The 20850-nt window shown below is 33.6% G+C and overlaps 1 protein-coding gene across 3 annotated transcripts; it reads left to right on the top strand.

Annotated features, from left to right (window-relative positions):
- Positions 1-3875: 3875 nt before the first annotated feature.
- Positions 3876-16105, top strand: LOC147406808 (large ribosomal subunit protein uL29c-like). Of its 3 annotated transcripts, none has more exons than XR_015176590.1 (3): positions 3876-4281; positions 14309-14574; positions 15812-16105. XR_015176590.1 is itself a non-coding variant. In XM_086435035.1 (2 exons), the coding sequence occupies exons 1-2, from the start codon at positions 3952-3954 to the stop codon at positions 14483-14485; spliced, it is 507 nt and encodes a 168-aa protein (XP_086291161.1). In that variant the 5' UTR covers positions 3877-3951; the 3' UTR covers positions 14486-14816. The 3 variants fall into 3 exon arrangements, 1 of the variants encoding a protein (XP_086291161.1); XR_015176591.1 differs by having other exon boundaries at positions 15051-15835; XM_086435035.1 differs by lacking the exon at positions 15812-16105 and having other exon boundaries at positions 3877-4281; positions 14309-14816.
- Positions 16106-20850: the final 4745 nt, after the last annotated feature.

A 20850-nucleotide genomic window follows, 5' to 3' on the forward strand; every position in this document is an offset into this window, starting at 1 on the left:
TTTGGGACTATTAGCTTGGTCACACATCTTATTCATATAGAATATGACTACGTGGCATGTGATTTGGCTTATTGATCACCCTCGTAACCATATAAGACGGTTATCTGTGTTAGATATATTGCTTATGGAGTCACACAAACTTTATATTAGTTTTTTGGTTGGCACATTACAAAAATGAGGATGCATGCATGATTTAATTTTGATAAAGGGCCCTCATAGAAGAGTTTCTTTTTAAATAATCCTTCAGTTTTGTGCAATAACTTGATAGGACATTTAGTAAACCTTTTTCTTTATTAATAGTCTTTCGTTATTGGCAAACTCCTCGCTTTTTTATTTACTATCGAGTTCACCACTTTTTATTACTGTTAAACTTTATGCTTTTTTATTTTGTGTAAAGTTCGTAATTTTTACTATCAAACTCACCATTATTTATTGTCGAGTTCACCACTTTTTATTTAATGTTGAATTCAACGTTTTTTATATACTATTGAGTTCACCACTTAAGATAACCACTCATTTTCAATTTTTGAGTTTTTTTTACTAAAATATATGAAAATATCGACTAAAAACTTGAGATAACAACTTACTTAGATGATTTCAATCCAAATGAACCATTCTTTATCTATTTTCATCCAAAAACTAGAAAAGGCCCAAATCATTTACATACATCTTCAAAATGCTTGAAGAAAACCCTTGGTTAATTTTCATCTAAAGACTTAAAAAAAACCCTAAATTTTTTGCATGCATCTTCAAAAAAATTTGAAAATTACTTTTTTTTTCTTCTTAAATCCTTTATGCCACAAACTGAGTTTTCAAATCTCGATTGAGATGCAAAAATTCAAATTTTTTTATGAAAACGATGAGTTTGAATGATTAGGGCATTTAATCGTGAGAAATGTGGGAGATGAGTTCCAAGAATTATTAAGAAAGAAAAAAGTTTACCAAATGGACTATCAAGAAACCACCAAAAACTTATGGACTATTAAGAAAAAAAATCCCTCCACTAGGATCCTTTAAGTAATTTTCCCTTTAATTTTTTTTATAATTATTTAAAATATATATATAATCCAATTGAAAATGCAATTAAATCGATTTCGTACGACACTGACCTAACATGGTAATGTGCACATAACCATTGATTTCTCTCTTTATATCTCAAGGAAAACTTATGGTTATGTGTACACTACCATGTTAGCACAGTATTGGGAGCATTGTTGTAATGTTGGACGAAGTCACTTTAGAAAAAGGCAATCTAATTTTGCGGGAGCTGTAATAATGCTAAGAAACTTTGAGGGTCCTCGTATTTTTAGGGGCACCTCTAAAAAAGTAAAAATTAAAAAATTATTTTTGGGCACTTTTATATCAAGGGCACCTATATTATAATCCTTGCACTCTTATCATCCTCTGACGATTCCAATGGCTCATTGAACCCGATGGTGAAGAGAGATTCTAACGACTCCATGGAAGAAGATTAAGAAAGAAGAGAAAAACAAGATATAGATCAGAGAAAAAGAAAAAGATCATAAAATGAGAAGAAAATTAAGAAGAGAGAGATAAAGAAGAAGAAGAATTTTTTGGTGTTGTGCCATAACTTTTTGGTATGTTTGTTTATCAAATAAGACAATAGAGTTGTTGGAGATTGGGTTGCATTCATGGGGGTACCCTTAACAAACTAAAAAAAATTCAAAGTTTTTTTTTTTCCTTTTTTTAACTTTGACCCCGCTCTTAGAATTCCGTGGCATGTAATCAAACTTCCCTTGATTTATATCATACCTTATCAGTTAATATATTATAAGAGTCTTTTTTGAAATTTGAGATACTAAATAAAGAGACTTTATAGATAACATAATGAAAAATATAATTCTATAAACTTGTAATGCTAAAAATTAACTATTTTTGTGTACGTGGGATTGTAATTTTATTTGTTTTGACAAAATGACCATGACAATAATGAAGTTAAATGTAAGGGTTGGGGCATCTTTTATCTTCCAGATTTTGATGGCAATGAACACAAATTCAACCTCCTCTAATTGTAATCATGGAAATAAATTATAACACACCGATCTTATAAATGATCGATTTTGTTAATGTAAAAAAATTACCTTTTTATTATTATTTTTATCATCCCACCTCATTGTCTGCAATTGAAATCAATAAAAGAGGGAAATAGAGGGAAAGGGAGTAAAAATTTAGTTGGGGAATTAAGGATTTGTGATTTTTTTTTCTCCCCTCAATAATTGTGTCTACTAAGGTCTATTTTTTTTTTTTTTAGGGGTATGGATTTTTCCATAAAAATGCTATAAATTGGGATTAAAAACTACTTCTCTATAAAAGGTAATTACTGAGTTTGAGAACCAATAAAATTGTTTGGATAAGCTAATTTGAAGGGGGGTGGGGTGGGGGTGGGGGTGGAGAGGAAGGAGTGTGGTGTAACTGGAACCCTCGATGCATATGACCTCCATGGACATCTATCGATTTTGCATTCGTAGTTATCCAAATTGAGCCATTCTTAATGAAAGTCATAAAAAATTGTTAGTTATCGTACTTTGCTTCAACGCATTGTAGAGTTCTTTTATGTCACTAAATTCTTGTCCTATACTAAGAATATTATCATCCCAAAATTTTGTTAACAAAGGGAGGTCCAATTAGTTTTTTTTTTTTTTGTGTGGTGGTGATGGTTGTTGATTATCTATCACTTTCTCACTATCCACTATAATCATTGAATTTTGGGTTGAAATCTTTGAGGGGGGATTCAATTACCACATACATGTACATGTTCTTGTTGCCTGACGTAAATCAATTAAGGAGGACAATGTCCTATCTGTTGAAAGATTGATCAAAACTCTGTTGTTGTTGGGTATGAAATACTTCAACTTAATATCTTCTTGTGATTTCTTTGTAATTTCAACAACTTTTTGTTTAAATGATAATAATGTATCATTGTGGTGAATGACTTCCAATTCAGAACTACCCTCACTCTAAATGTAAGTCATGGGACCATCTTCCTCGTTAATTGAAAAATTACCATTGTATCTCAAAATAACATATAAACTATTAAACACAAGTTTTTGGTTGCATAGTTTTTTATTAAAGAGAAATAAATCAAACACAAATTACATTTTTTAAAATCGTCAAGTTCAATAATAAATCATAAAAACACGTTGAATTCGACAATAATAACGTCAAGTTCAAATATTTATTGTTGAACCCGACCATGTTTTGAATTTAAATTATTGTCGAACTCACATATTGTTGAATTTAAATTATCGTCAAATTCGATGTGTTTTTTATTTTATTTTTAAGTTGAGCTTGATAATTTAACTTAGTTTTTGCAAATTTTTCGTCCCAACACAATATTTTCATCAAAACGATAAATAAAACACAATGAATGAACCATAAACCCTTTATAAAAATCTATTTATTTGAAGTTTCATGAAACCAAACCCTAGAGCTCTTATATTCATAGAAAAACATTAAACAAATGTTAAAAACTCGCCTCTTATGAAGTTTTTGTCGAGTACGATAAATTGAAACTTAACGAGAGAAATGGGAGACCTCTAAGGTTGAATTTCCTCTTCTATGAGAATCAAGGGTAACTTAAGTATTTCACACACGCTCGGACCATTTAAAACTATAAGGGAAAAATTTACTAAATAGATTATTAAGAGATCTCTTAAAATTTAGGGATTATTTAGAAAAAATTCCCTCCACCCACAGGTCTTTAAGTAATTTCCCTATCCGCCCCCCCCCTGGAGGGTGCAACATAAGAAAACTTATCATGATCCGGGAAGCCTATAGTTCTCATTCCCATCTCGACTGTTCGTTGGACACTTGGTGTCCGACGTCGTTGTCCTTTAGAGAAGTCCCAGTAAGAGCGTTATCCACATTTGCAGTCGACCAGTATCTCAAATCCAGTGTGCCCGTGTGTGAGTGAGATAGAGTGAAACAAACATGTTGGGCGTCTCCATGGCTTCGCCTTCATGCGCTTTCTTCTCTTCTTCAAAAATCATCTCTGCAAACCCTAAATCCTCCTTCAATGGCGTCAGCATTCATCAAGTTCTTCCTCTCCGTACACCACATTCGTCATCTCTGCGAAACCCTGCTACTTCCATAGTGATGATGGCAAAGAGAGAGGAAGAACTGAAGGAAATTCGAGCCAAGTCCACCGAAGAAATCAATGAAGAGATCATTGATCTCAAGGGAGAGCTCTTAATGCTTCGATTGCAGAAGTCTGCTCGCGAGGAATTTAAATCCAGCGAGTTTGGTCGAATGCGCAAGAGGGTACTATTCTTCTATCTAATCGATCATTTAAATTTTTTGACAAATTTATCTTGTTTTATCTCATGAGTTTGTTGGATGAATTTTCTGCAATTTTTTATTCCTGTTAATTGGTTATGGGTTTTGAAGATAAATCTTTTTGAAGTAAGACGTGATCTTAGTATGAGTGTATTGGTGTTGGGAGCCCAACTAGGAATCATCATCCAAGAATTTCAGTTAAGTTTAATTTATACACAGAGAGATAAGATGTATGACATTTAATTGCTGAATTAGTCTGCATTAGGAGGAGACAATCATCTTCATGAAACAATTATTTTTAATGGGCATTTAGTTATTAAATCCTTGCTTTCCTATCTTTTTTTTTTTTTTTTATAAATATTTTTGGTATGATATAAATACAAGAGTAGGTCATATTTGTTAAACTAAGCTCCAATAAGCTTCATTGTCTTCATGCCTAGTGAGGTTGTTGAGGAGATCTAGTCATTCTTGAAGAAACTTGACGAAGAAAGGTATGGAGTCAAAAAGGCATTGTAGATGTGGAAGGCTGGTGGTCTATGAAGGAAAATTAATTTTTTTTGTTTTTTGGATATTGAATTTTTGAACTTTGGAGGATAGGATTGGTTTAGATGGTGCAAAATGAACTTACATGTGGACGTGTTATCCATGTGCCACATAGTGGCAAACTAACAATATGCCACCTATGCTCTGAGTGTTGGCCATGTAATGTCTACTGGATGCTAATATAGATGTCAATTGTCTGCCATATGTTTCCATTGCATGCTAAATGGTATGGTGCATACTGATTAAGACCATTCCTAGTTGCACAAAGGGGAGGGAGTAAGAAGTTTTAAGGTTTGGTGGGAACAAGGAGTTGGCCTGTGGGCATTGTTATTTTGTTCCAATTATCTTGAAGGGGATGCTTCAATCAAGTGTTGCATACACCTCCATGAACCCCACTTCACCTACAATACAACTTTTAGATAAATTGACCAGATATTGAAAACAACGTCAAAGCAATTTAGGGTGAAATGAGGTAAACCAATTATTCCGTATACTCGTCCATGAAGACTATGTAGGCTGAAATGCTTGGATTTTGCAAACGAATCCTTATTAAAATTAAAATCTTAATCAAATATCATAATATTGTCGGAGCTATTTGTACATTGTTATAAATATACAGATTAATAATCTGAATAAGAATTTCTGAATTACCTAGGATTGATCTAACTGATCAATCTGGATATCTTCTTCTGTTGATTTGTTGAATGACGATTCTCCAAAGATCAGTGTGTCGACTACTATATGAATTAATCCTCTCAACTTTATTCAGGGTTTGTTATCTTGTATCTCTCACCACCCTTGCCGTCCTGCGTAGTACGTGGTATTGGATTTGTCTCCCAAACCCAAGTTAGTGATAGATTGAGATAAATATATTCTACAATCATTTGCCTATTAATTGCTCATATAGGGTTATATTTATATAAGAACAACTCCTGTCTTATGACCCAAATACAATTCTACAGTTGGTCTCCAATTTGGAAACCAATTTAGAGTTCCTTAAAAAACTATTTGGGTTGGATGTCCTACTCATATTATATATAGCTAACTTTTAGGAATTTTGACCATGGTCAAATCATAGGTCCCATGGCATGGACTTCTCATACATTGGATCCCTAAATTTTAGGGATTTTCACCAAGTTAAAGTATGGGTCCCAGACTTAGTTGGACGTCTCATTAGGGTGAGCAACTATTGCTCCAGAAAAATTTGTGATTGGCTTACTGGGTCCTACTTCTATTTGGAAAAAGAGGGAATGCTATCCAATCTGAGTGCATATATAGATTGCTCTAGGATATCCTATTTCAGGTTTTCCAAAACCAACTAACTAACTAGCATTAGTAGGTTATAGAATGACAAGTGAGGTGAGATATCCATATTACAACTGCATCCCTAAAATCAAGTTGGGTTCGGGAATAAGTTAGCAAGGGGAAAATTCGGTAAAATCAAGTAACATTGGAAAAAGTCGGGAAAAAATCAAGCTAGGTTAGAGCTATATAATCGTTCCTTCTAGCATTTGTTTTCATATTGTATCATCAAGTTCCATATTAACTAGCTAGAATGATAAATCAAGAATTCCCATGTTGATATCATTTATGCATCCAACAAGTAACCATAGATTCACAACACATTCAAGGTTTATACTATTCAAAATATAAAAAAGACCACAATCATGAGTTCAAAACAGGAATTTAGGATTCATTAACGGATCAAAAACATCAAATCAATGTCATTCTCATTTGCATCCGCATTATTCCTGATTTAATCGTGATGTTCGTAAAAGTCACGTATTATTAAAAAAGTCTTGATTAAATCAGTGAAGGAAAAAGTCACTATTTTTTTTTATCAGAAAAAAAAAGTCACTATTTAATCGCAACTTTTTCAATGAGTCGGAGATTTTGGTGACCATGCCTAAAATATGACATTTAATCAATACTAGTCCTTTCTACTATTTAACCCATACATAGGCCTTTGAGATTTTCAGTCTACAATTTAACCCATAGCCTATACAAATTCATTTGGGGCTCCAGGACAATCTTCTTAAATTTTTATAAATATTTTCTCATATAAAATTGTTTTTACAGAGCTATCTATTATTGATAAAATTATTTTTCTACTAGAAAATAATCTTTTTAAGGCATTAAGAATACAAATTGCGTAGGATTGTATATTTAATTATTGTCTTTCCCCAATCTTTGATATTCTCCCATTTGCATGGGTATGGATTCCTCATTGGCAACTTGTTACTCAAGCAGATCACTAATTTTCCAATATACTCCATTTTGTGTATCAATCCTTTTGATATCAACTCAAGTGCAATCAAAACAACTAGATAACCATTCAACAACTTGCAAGTTTCGTAGGTCTAAGGACCAATTTCTCTAAGTTTGTTGATGAGAAGTTCTCTAACTGATTGTAGGTTTCAATCAAAGGCTTTTCATACTCAATAGTTTAGTGTGCAATCAAGCACCCATACTTCGAATGCATAGGCCAAACTACGGTGGGACTTAGCCATATGTCATCTAATAGGAATATACTAACACTGTGGCAGTCATGTAAATGAAATGTCCAACTTCATCCCTAACTGCAACCATTTCAAGTATAAGGAACCAGCATGCTCAATCTCCCGTGTCAGCTTGAAGCCAACCTACAATGTAACCTTATGACCTTACACTATCTCATACCTCATTGACCTTCTCATGATTAACTAAAAATGGCCATGTACCTAAACGTTATGCATGAAATAACTGATCATATCATCTAACAAAAGAATGATATAGATCTCACACATCAAAATAATCTCATTTTTAATGAATTATCTCAATTAAATTACAAATGAATTTAGCTTGGTGCTATTTCCAATAAACTATAATGTCATCAACAAGTTGAAGATGAGAGATCATTGGACTTAATTAAGGCTTTAAATAACCTCCTTCCATCATCTTGGAGAGCATCTTTTTTTGATAAATAAAGATAAAGATTGCATTAGAAGTGAAGGCTGGTCGAGATGACCAGCAAAAATAATAGATAATATGACACGAGAACCAATGCCTCCAAATCCCAAAAACCCCAAAATTGTGGAAATATAAGATCACCTTATCGAAGTCCTCTTGATCTTTTCAAGGGACTGGATGCTGCCCCATTAACTAAGAATGGAAGTGGAAGGAATGCAACTTTTGATGTGTCTTTTCCATACGCAGTTACTTTCTTTATCAGCTTGAAGGGTGATACAATTGAGTCTCTGAATGTAGGCTTGGGCCGAAAGGAAAATTCAAGCTCAAGTTTTAAGTTATTGTCATGATAGAAAGTGAAAAAGAAGTGTTTCCATACCTTGGATTTACAGGTTGAGTAATTGGTATCAAGGTTTGTACACATCATCATCTATTTTATCTCAAATGTTGGGATTGTTGGCATGATTTATTTTTTTCTCTTTTTTTTGCCATTCCACCTTATATGACATTTTCCTTAGTTTTTAAAGCCTTCCACTTTTCCCAAAGTGCTTGTGGATATCATTTTTGACATACTACCGAATAGGTGACATGTGTCCTCGGGATTACCTGAAATACTCACTTGTTTAGTTTGGGACTAAGCATGTGCATGAAAAGGGGTAATGAACTCCGGCGATAGGTACTAACCATACCAACGTTCTCAACCGAACCAGAGGGTAATGTGGTAACAAAGATCGAACCATCATTTATGCCAAGGACAACAAAACACCTGTTAGTCAAATCCCTGTTTGAAATTCGAAGAATCGTCTTTAAAATTTAAACGAAGCCCTCGCGAAGTAAAAATAGTGCAGGCCTAAATCCCTTATTTGGCTCGGTCAAAATAAGGATATTAGAAATGTCATTCTTATTGGCCTAAGGGAGGCATCTGGGCACTCGAAGATATAGTTGACAACTCGGGTGAGAAGACAAAACCTTACCAGCTCGGCTTACCTAGCCAACATGATGAGACAATTAAAAGATTGAAACTCTTTAATATCAGCTCTCTCTTCCTTCAGATCTTAGTATTAAATGCGATATTTCTTAGTACTATCGAAATGGAGACATGACATCTTCTATCAAAGCCACCCCCAAAATAGTGAATATCACCAACCACACATTACATGCTCCGAGACTCTACTAATTAATCTAAAGTATAGCATTAATTAGGCGTGGGCACAATCATCACACTTATATAGAAATCTTTTCCGTTCAAAGTCATCATCACCCATTTGAAACCTTAAATAGCCTTTATTATCTGGTCATTAAAATGCTAAATAGTTATCCCACTTCGATTCCCATGGACAACAACAAAAGATGTGGAGGTTTTTAGGTCTTCTACTCCTCAAGATAATTGTTGGAGGCATGGCGCTGATTGGGTACTCACTATTAAGTCAGACGGTGGGATGTTTCATCTTGACTCTATCTTCATGGACATGGACTAGTCCGAAATAAGAGTAGTAGAAGCTTCAAATCCACTACCCGCTGGTTGAAGGCAGAGAAGGAGAAATTGGAGGGACACTGGTGTGGTGCCTACCAAAAGAACTCTGACGGTTAAGTTAGTAATTTCTAAGAAGGAAATAAAGCAGTAATAGGGAGATTGGGGAAAAAAATAATGGAGAAGAAGGTGATCAATGATTATCTTGTTGCAAAGAAGAGGGGAAAACTTTTTTTTTTTTAAAGATTCAAAAAGCCTTTTTGGTCTTTGAAAAGGATTTTTATAGACTCTCTGCTGAGGATATGTGTCTCCACACAATTGTTCTAGGTAGAAAGTGGGTTGTTTGCTGAGTTGGACATATGGGCGGTTGAGACTTGCCGTTGAGATCTTTGGGGGATTGTGTCCACGTCTAATTAATGCTACACTTGATGTTGATTTATTAGAGTCCCAGTACATTTAATGTAGGATTGGTAAGATTCATTGTTTTGAGATGACTTTGTTAGAAAATGTCTTGTCTCCATCCCTTTTGAGAAGTAAGTATTGATGGATATCAAATTTGATACTAAGTCTGGGGGAGGGAGAGCTAATATTGAATAATTCAAATTTCTTAAAATTTTTGTCCCATTATGTTGGCTAGGCAAGTTGAGTTGAGACAATTTTTTATCTGGTAGGGTTACATCTTCTCACCTAAGTTGTCAACAACATCTTAGAGTATTTAGACCCCTCTCTTGGGCCAATGGGAATGAAATCTCTGTGCTCATCGCTCTGTTTGAGTCAAACAAGGGATTCAAGGTTGCAATACTTTTACTTTGCCTTTCCTGGGGGCTCCGTTCAGATTTTAAAGGTGATTCTTCGTCTTTCAAATGGGGATTCGAACAATTGGTATTTATGTTGAGTTTAGTCCCACATCAGAAACTCATTGCTTTGTCTCTCTCCTTAGAAGTTCCTAGGCCTCTCCACCCATTGCCAATTGGTTTTGAGTTGGATCCTCAACTTTATCATGGTATCAGAGTGCTGATTTATATAGGTCACGGGTTCAAATCTTTCCACCTTTATGGGTGAGGTGGAGTGTTGAGTGTATATTTTCCTCCACTCTCAGGTGAGTCATCCCCCAGTTAAGTCCCATGACCCTCTTATATTCATAGTTCTCCCCTTTTCCAACAAATCGGTCTTTTGGAGTAGTTGGTTGGTTATCATGGTATCAGAGCGAGCTTTTTTCTCCTTCACATCACCCAGTTCATAGCTGTATGTGCTTTGGCTTAGTCCGGCCCACATGTGCGGGGGCGTGTTGAGTTTAGTCCCACATCGGACACTCTTTGCCTTGTCTTTCTCTTTATAAGCTCATTGATCTCTCCACTCATTGCCAATTGGTTTTTGAGTTGGACCCTCAAATTTATTAGTTTTGTTGTCCTTGGCACAGATGATGACCCGATCTTTATTGCCATAGTACCCTCTCGTACCGAGAACGCTGTTATGGTTAGTACTCGTCATTGGAATTCATTATCCCTTTTCACGCACGTGCTTGGTCCCAAACTAAACACGTGAGTATTTCGGGTAATCCTGAGGACATGTGTCACCTATTCAGTAGTGGGGAGAAAATGGTATCCATGGTGCTCCTTCTCAATGGTACCTTCGTTGATATTTGTTCTATATACCCAAGATATCTCAATTTACTTTCCTTAATTTATCTCCTATGGGGTTTTGGACTATTCATATATTCCCTCAAATATACTAATTACCAGTTTCATCCTTCTTAGTCTTACCACTTGTCTATATAAACATCTTATCTTTGTTGCTCATTTTCATGAACTTGTTGGTTATTGATTCCCAACTGTTGGAAAAACTCCAACCTTCAACCTGGGATACATAATAATTGACAAGAACGAATAAGAATAAACGAGAAAAATCAACTACGAGATAAGATTTACATGGAAAACCCTAAACTTAGGAAAAAATCATAGAGCTACACCAATTTCATTATGCTCGAAGGCCAAAAAAAAGAAAAGAAATTACAATGTTTTTCTCACAAAAAACTGCTATAACTACCCCTAACAAATTAGGGTTTTACATAAAAGTAGTGAAGTTACAAAATACCCACCTATATCGGGGGGTTGCTAGCAAAACACATGGATTGGTTAACAATACATCCTTATTGACCAATCCCATCAGGTTGCACAAACCATAAAAACAACATTTTACTTAGAAAAAAAATTAAACTCTAGAAAGCATAGCTGATCTTATTGCTCTCTCTGTACAATTTTACATTTAATTTGTTCAATGATGTTGATCACATGATAATGCAAAAGTGTGTCTTTGCTCATAGCCAACTAGTTCTAAGGAATGTTGCCTGGGTATGACAGGGACACAACTGTAATACAGCAATGACATGACATTTAGGTGTTGTTTGTTAAACTGAAAAAAATAAGTGCTTAATAGCATTAAGCGCCGAAACTTATAAACACTGAAAAAGTTGTTTGTTTAGATACTGAATCATGTTTGTTACACATTGTTGAAGCTAGTAAATTGTCTTTGTTACCCTTACAATTATATTATATATTGTTTGCATGTTTCAAATGCCTATTTCTTATAAAACACAATAAAATATATTATTTCTTATAAAATTAAAATACAATTCATTTTTAAATAATAAATAATACTCAAATCTTCAATTTTTAAATAATAATTTCTATTTATAAAAGCCTACAAATTTCAAATTAAAAATAATAATGTTATATAAGTCACCAAAATTTGAAATCAACTTTAAAATAACTTAATTTTGGATGAATAATTTTTTATGGAAATGAAGGATGCGTAATTACAAAAGCACACTATGAATTAATAAGGGCAATCCACACCATAGCCAATTTTTTTTTTGTTTTATATGGGTTAAAGTTTTTGGAATGAGCAAATTTTTAGTGAGGATGGTTTGTATGGTCTAGAGATCATCCTCACCAAAAATCAGTCCATTTTGAAACTTCTAACTCGTCAAAAATAGTATTTAAAAAAAACAAGGGACGATTTACGGTTCTTGAACTTGTTTTGATAGGGTTAGAAGTCTCAAGATGTGCTGATTTTTGGTGATGATGTTCTCCTCATTGTAGAGATCATCCTCATCAAAAATCAACTTATTCCAAAACTTTTAACCCATATAAGACAAAATAATTTAGCCATGGTGGGGGTTTATTAATTTGTGGGGGTGTTTATATACTTATCCATGGGATATAAGAGGTAATATCCTTTTAAGAATAAGGGCATACTTGTCCATGTTCAAAAAAATGAAGGGCATACTTGTCCGTGTCGAAAAAAGCGAAGTGCTTACCGCTTCAGCACTTTTTTTCAGTATCAAAATAGTGCTGAATTTTTATCACTTTTTTTCAGCAATAAGTGCAGAAAATATAGAGTAAACAAACGCGCTATTTTAACAAAAAGTGCTGAATTTAATTTTTTTCAGCAATAAGCGCTGAAAATTAGCACAAACAAACACTGCCTTACATTTGAAAAGTGAAGTCTCAAACATAGAATTGACTTTCATTTTGACATGTCTAATTAACATAGATTCCATTAGTGACTTTTTTATTTGCTTTCAGTTATAGTTTTCTTGCTAAATGAGCTATAAGTTAGAGAGAGCTGGCCTTCTTACTTGTCTTCATATCTTATTTCTATGACCTACCTGCTTTTTCTCCTTATTTATTGTATGAGATTGCTTCTTGTATTATAGCTTCTCTTAGAGATTAGTATAGTTCTTGTCTCCCTTGTTTGGGTATTATCAAATGCTTGCTTGTTACCTTTTGAGTCTCATTAAAATGGTATTAGAAGAAGGTTATGAGAGATTACTCTGGATTAGGATAGAAACACTACAAGCATGAAAATGACTTCTTAGTCTCTCTTTGCTAAGAACTTACCCACCAATATCTCCATCTTTGTGGATAACGAGACCTAAATAATGGAAGTGGTTGCTTTGGGGTATTTCTTCCCCTGCTTAACTCAAATCCACTTGTTTCTAAGGTATGCTTCATACTTGAAACCCGTATTCATATATGAATAAAGCCCCTAGTTTCTAAGGTATCCTTCATACATGAAAGCTATATCCTTATATAAGTAACATCACTTTAGAAAAGATGTGAAATGCTTGTAGTTCCTCTTTTTGGCTTCTTGGCTTTAATTGATGTAGAAGACCTCCCTGATTGTTGCATGGGTCTAATCCAAGGTTCGTGATTTTGATAATACCAATCTGGGCTTTTTTGATCTTGGACCATATTGACCGGCTTCTTTAACCGTTCTTCAACTTCAGTTGATTGTCACTAACTGTCCGAGACCCCATTTTGGTTGACTTGCAAGCAATGAACAAAAGTGTTATAGGGATGAAAGCCTATTTTTTTTTTATTAAAATGAAAAAAAAAAGGGTATGGCCCTTTGAAATTTGATGAAGAAGCCACATGCCCTACTATGATGGATTTCCATCACTGGAGCAGAACCATGATTGCTTGAAGCTCAGTCTATCCTAAGCCTTCTCTTCCGTGAATATCCACGAGAATGTCTCCACCTTTGCCTGCTGTGTTTTCATGCAGGATCATCTTCATCTACATTCTCTAGGGCTATACAAGTTGAAGGCTTAACGCCATATAGCACTTCGTTGTCATTGTGTTTGTCCACAGATAGCACTTTGAGATTATAACTTTTGGAGTTGAGTGGTCTCTTCCTTGTGAATTCAAGATCCTTATTATTGCTCTTATCTTGTATACTTTTGGGGATCATTATTGATTGAATATTACTGGAGTTAATCAGTTAAAGGAGGTGATGTAAAGTAATGCTCTTCTATTTGATGGACGACATACTTCCTTTCCATTGCAAGTGTTTCTGCAGTTGCAATATTCTACATGTTATTTTTTTTTTTCTCTAGATTATCAATTTTGTCCATTACAATTCCCACTAGTTCATAGTACTTTTAATTCTTTAGTTTCTCTTCTAATCATTTGTAAGGTTTAATAGGTATTTTTGTGTCATCCACTAAATATTGACTCGGATCTTTATTTTTCTTTCTCCCAAACATAGATTGCCCGTATGCTGACCGTAAGAAGGGAAAGAGAACTCGAGGAAGGAATCAACAAGAGATTGTCAAGGAAGCTTGACCGCAAATGGAAGAAGAGCATTGTTGTTAGGCCACCTCCATCACTGAGGAAAATGCAAGAGGAGGAAAAGGCGGCAGAAGCAGAGAGATCGACATCATGATCTGACCAACTCCTTATTATGTGAAATAGATAACTTGTTGGTACAAGAGATTATAGCTTCTTCAAATTGGCCAGCATTTTATATAAAAGGTAAGCTTTTTTCCTGTCAAGAGTGCTTGGGGATTGGATAATTCCATTGTTGTAGTATTAGCTAGCTTGTATGGCCGTAAGTACGAACATTTCTTCTCTTATTTCCAAGGTCCTCCTTTATTCACAATTATGGAATCATCTTTGTGCCACAGATTTTTTCTGTTATTTCCAATCTAACAAGAACATCATTTGCTTAGGTGGTTGGATTGATGAATTAAATGAAGTAAAACTGTGTTCTTCCATGCATGCCCCTTTGGTAGTTTTGAGTTTTGACACACCCGTGTTTATCTATGATTTTTTTTATAAAAAAAATTGAATCTACTGATCTCTACCTCTTAAGATAAATACTACAAAGGGCAAATTAAAATTACCCTAAGGAGTAATTTTCTGATTATGAGACATGGGAGAGGGCAAGAGTGGGACCCAATTATTGATCAATTAGTTGGTGAGGCCAACATCAAATTTAATATTTGCAGGAAATTGGGACCTGCCCTGTCACAATCTTACAATCATTTCATGCCTATAAGAGTACAAGCATATTTCCCTACTCCTTTGCAACCATCTCTCTCTCTCTCTCTCTATATGTAGGGTTTCAATGGGCTCGGCTTCTCAGAGCCGGTCTAAACCGGCAATGGACCCGGATATGAGTAAGATAATTATACCGGATCAGGCCAAGTCCGTTTCTTGTAAGGGTAGAGCGCTTGAGCTGGGCCTTTTGACTTGGCAAGTGACCCAGCACAGCCAGTTCTCTCTCAAATGGTCGTGGCCTGACCAATCTGCAAACTAGATATATATATATTTTTCTAAACGGATCAGGCTTGGGTTAGATTTTTAGACCGATGTGATCCATTGACACCTCTGTATTCACAATTTCAGATGGTAATGAAATTTTAATCAAATTAGACATGGCTTAGATTTTTTTTTTTGGGCTCAATAACAGCCAGCCCATTTACGGCTTGACCCAGTCCATTGAAATGGAGATGATTTTGAGTGAGTTGGGATTGGGCTATTATACTCAGTCCATTTAAGGCCCAACCCGGTATACGTCAATTGTACTGTCTCCAGCCCACTTGGGGGGAGGGATTGAAAGAGATAAAGGTGAGTGAGTAGGAATCAAAGAAATCCGTGTTTAACCTTATCTCTATTCTTCCAATAAGTGGTCTTTACTATTACAAAACATTGCACCTAGATAATATCTCACAGGATTCCTCTAATTGGTTGTTTTTCTTTGATGCAGACAACATCTTTATCCTTCTTTCAATCGAGAAAGGGTCCTTTACTGTGGACTTTAACCACAAAGGAAGATACATGTCCAACCCTCCCCTTCTCTCTCTCTCTCTCTCTTATTGATAATATTTAGGGTAATTTAGCCCCCTCCACATACCGCTTGACCACAGTCTTCTTTAAGATACTCAGGAAAATGACCTAATTGCCCTTGATTTATAATACCTCCCAAAAATCTGTTGAGTTTGACAACCTCAAGATTCTTTCTACTTCAAATCTCAAGAATAAGGTAAGATTTTTTTTTTTTGTTTTGAGAAATTACCAATTGCTTTTGACAAGGGATTGATCAAGATAGAAACTTTGATGGGTCGGAGGAATTTGAATGAAATGGGTTTTGAAAGAAAAAATAAAATAAAATAAAGTTTTTTTTTTATTTTTGGCTATTGAAGGTATTTAGGTCATTTTTCACTAATCTCCCAAAGATGACAATGATCTCAAAGGTGAAAACATAGGGGTTGTAGGTATCCATAATATTTATCCATTAGTCATTTGTGTGACTCAGAGCCCAATTCCAATGGAAAAGGACCGTCCCATTATACAAATGGTGGGACCCACACATGTGCGTGTGATTAATGTTCGGTGGACAAAGCTTTTTCAATCTCATCAAATCTTATCTTTAGCCGTATAGCTAATCATTGTTGGTTTATTTCCACAGACCTAAATCTAAATCACTTGATATCAAATCGAATCTTTCGTCCACGTAATCTTATTTGTTTAATTGCGAAAGGCCCAAATCACTAAATGCAGGGCCGGAATGATCCGAAATATAGCTACGTTCGAATCGGTCCGATCCAATCAAATATATATATATATATGAAAAATCAGATTTTTAGATCGAATTAAAATCTTATATCCGAATTTTTGTTTGGATCGAATTTAGATCTATCCTAATTCAATTAAAACAATCAATCCAAATATATTTTAATAATTTTTTTTATTCTTAATTTTTCATATAAATACGTAAAGATAAAATGTTTTAGTCTTTTTTATTTTCCTTTATATTTATAGTAGGAAAGTGGATATTTTAAAATTTTAAATTTTTTGAACATTGATAATGTGAAAATAAGGCATGTGTTCGTTTTGGATTAAGGATGAAATGGAACGGATTGAATTCGGTTCACATATTCATTAATTCAATCAGATTGGATCATATCGCAATGGCATTGATTCGATATCGAATCGATCCGTTGTCAACCCTAACTAAATGTTCGAAGAAAATTATTGATCTCCCAATCGTTGCTAATAAGTTACTAAGGATTTTTCCCTTACTAGGGTTGTTGGGCTCACCTTTTAACATCCAAAAGACAAAATTCTATGAATTTTGAAAAAATAAAAATAAAAAAAATTTATTTTTCACCGTTGAATTTCATTTTTAAGTTTGGGAGTTATGTGAAAGTTCAATAGCCGTTAATTTTCAAAATCTTGAATCCAGTTCAAAAGAAGAATTTGTTTTTTTCTTTTATTTGAGTTTTTCAATGAAACGTAGAGGTTGTGGTATTGGATTTCTAATGTGTAATTCATTTGAGTAAAACAACCAAAATGAGACTCAAAATCAAATTATTAAATATTTAATACCATAAAATCGGGAGTTTTTAATTCAAATCAATTATGGTACTTTTAAATATAATAATTTGATAATTTAGATAATAAAATTTTTATTATCATTCTAATTTTTATTTATAACACATCATTTGGACCTCACATCGCACACCATGTCGTGAAAGTGTATGAGAATCATAGATATTTTTTCTCGAGATATGAGTGAAAAAGCATCTTTAATTCTTATCCACTTTCAAGTCAAGATGTGCAATATGAAGTCATCTTGAGGTCTGTTTTGTTTTGTTTTTTTTTAAGCAAAACATGTAAGTGATCGGTAACATGTAGGTGAGAGTTGATTACGATTCTTTCTTTCGTACAAAAGATAAAGATTTACTGTTCAAAGAATTTACTTATCCATCTCTTAGAATTTTTGTCCTTCTTGGACAAATAAACCCTAAAAGAGATGTTTGATGTCCACTCGAGTTGATTAATGAATTGGTGTTTTATAAGTAAAAGTTGGTGTGACAATAATTTTCTCTCTAAACAGTACAATACAATTTAAAATTAAAAAGGCATTTCTTTGGGACCACATGATGTCTCAATCCCACGTGTCAATAATGCTTTGCGTGTGTTAGCCTTACTATATTTCTATGCTCACAACGCAGACCAAGACATTAATCAGATTCTATCACTTTCTGTCATTTATCTAATGCATTATTAAATAAGTTAAAGAAGTTGATTGATTGGTTTGCCATTACATAATAATAATAATAAAAATGGTCTCAAATTTTGCAAAATTATTAATTTTTTTCTTTTGGCAAATTCCTAAATGATTATAAATTTTTTTCGCATTTTCGAAATGTTGCTAATGTTGACACAACTATAAGATGATATTGTCAACATTACGTGATGAATCAGTCAAAATTTTGAAAATACTAAAAATATTTGTAATTGTTTGAGAATTTACCCATTTTTTCTTTCAAAGGTTGCAAGAGAAGAAAAAAAAAAACTTTTATTGCTACACCAACCTTTTCTGACGCCACTCCAATATGTGTGCCAATTCTTTGGTGATTTTCATATAAAGTGGGATGGCATTAATAAGTTGGTGTGACAATATAATTTGTCTAAAAAAGGGCTATAACTATTAATTTCATAATAATGCAACGAAAAATAATGGTAATGTAATAATGTTCTATAAGGATGACTATCACGCATATATTAGAAAATAATTCTAAAATTTGTTATTTTAAAATGAATTTTGAATTCAAAAGATTGATTTAAAACAATGAGAATAATGATAGATAATTGCCACCATTTTCAAAATAACCGTGGTAGTTATTCAATTTTTGAAAATTATTTTCAAATATGATGTATATGATAAACACAATGACGGGACCCACTTGGGGGGGGGGGAATAAACGAATTTTGAAGAAAATATAATATATAAATCAAGTAATGTGAAGGATTGTAATTTATTGATTTTTGATTAAATGACTTTGATTGTCTAAAGTTTAAACCTGAAAGTTGGTGTATTTGAGAGATTCACATTTTAATATTGGTTAAAGAGTTTTTTGAAAATAACATAGTAAAAAATATTTTTATAACTAGGTTACAATTTTCTTGATTTTTTAATATTAAATATTATATTTAAATATAAAGTGGGGGCATTTATGCTCGTTAAAATTTTGGTGTTGAACCATTTCTACTTTGCCTTCTCTCATTATAATAATAAAGATAAAAACACAACTTAATAAATCATAAAATTAAATCACGACTGATCTAATTTATCAGGTCTATACCAACATGATCAATTATATATTTTTAGCCCGATCAGATTTGCTGATAGTCTTAAAATTTTATGTATGCTAGATGGTGACATGTGCAAATGCACAAGTATCTGAAGAACTCATTTGTAATTTAAAATATTAATTAAAGAATGATTTTGATGATTATATAATAAAAAAAATATGTTTTTGTAATTTTTAAGAGTCGTGCTAGAGTGATCTCAACTTGAAATCTCATATCGCACTTCTAGACATGAAAGTGGATTGGAAACCATAGATGCTTTTTCAATTGTATTTCGATGAAAAGCATCTATAGTTTCCATAGACTTTCACTTCAAGAAGTGCGATATGAGATTCCAATAACATATTTTTTTTTTAATTAATTGGAATTGCATTTTTTTGATTTTTGATTAAAATGATCTTGATTATATTAAATTTAAGAATCATGATAGAGTAACATTGAAATTGACATCATTTCACACATTAGCATGCAGAGAATCATAGAAGCCTCTCACTTGTATCTTGATAAAAAATATTTATAATTTTATACACACATCCACATCAATGTGTGAAATGCTGTTAATTTCAATGTTACTTCAACATTTTCTAAAGAATAATGATTTTCTAATGCTCACGTCTAACACACGCCCTTATACGCCTCTTAACGCGATATATGCTAAAATCATAGATTATTTTCCTCGGAATATATAACTGTACATATTTATGAGGATGTATAGTTGTGTATTGGAGGGGAAAAATCTATGATTTTAGCCCATGCCATGTCACGGGACGTGTGTCAAGGGGCCTTAGAAAATCACCACTCAAATTTAAATGTTAAGATGGGGGTGTTTTTAAAATTATAATTATCCTCATTATAATAGTAAAGAAATGGTGGTTGACGACACCCAGAAGATACAAAATTTCACTGTATACTTATGTACGCTGTCCGAAGTTATTCAACAATGTATGTAGATCCAACATAGAAAGGAAATTCAGATTTTTCTAATCAAATGGACCCCACCCGCAGTACATCCTGACTTCCTCCAATTCAACAGGCCGAAGCCAAACAATGAAGAGAAAAAGAGGAAGAAATGGAAAAATGTAAGTAGGAGAGTGAGAGAGAAAGGGGTTCGGAATGCAATGCAAATGTATATAATTAAGCAAAGGAATAGGTTGAAACATTAAAGCTCAAGAGTTGCTATTACCACACCAATTTTTATTAACACCACACTAATTCAGTATAATTTTTTATTGGTGATTTATATAAGAATTGGTGTGGTATTAGTAAACGTTGGTTGGTGTGATAATAATAGCTCTCTAAATCTATCATGTGGGTTGGGTCATGATTTTTAAACTCGTCCGAGATTGAGACGTATCGTCCAAATAAATTCAGTATCGAAGTTGAACGAGACCAACTCATAAAGTCATTTTTTGATCAAGATTTAGGACTCATGTTTATTTTTTTGATTTGTCTCATGAGATGTCTCAAATATATTAAAAAACTCATCCGTGATGATTCGATATCGGGTCTGAACGAGACGAGACGCGAAACTGAGATTAAAAACCATGGGTTGGGTAGATGGGTAGATGGGTGATCAGGCCTATTTGGTGAATGTTTGAGGGCATTGTGTTTTCAAACTCATCACATACCCTTGATTGTGGTCTTATG

Source organism: Akebia trifoliata, chromosome 3 (assembly GCF_017979445.1).
Source record: "Akebia trifoliata isolate Shusen 1 chromosome 3, ASM1797944v1, whole genome shotgun sequence".
NCBI lineage: Eukaryota > Viridiplantae > Streptophyta > Magnoliopsida > Ranunculales > Lardizabalaceae > Akebia > Akebia trifoliata.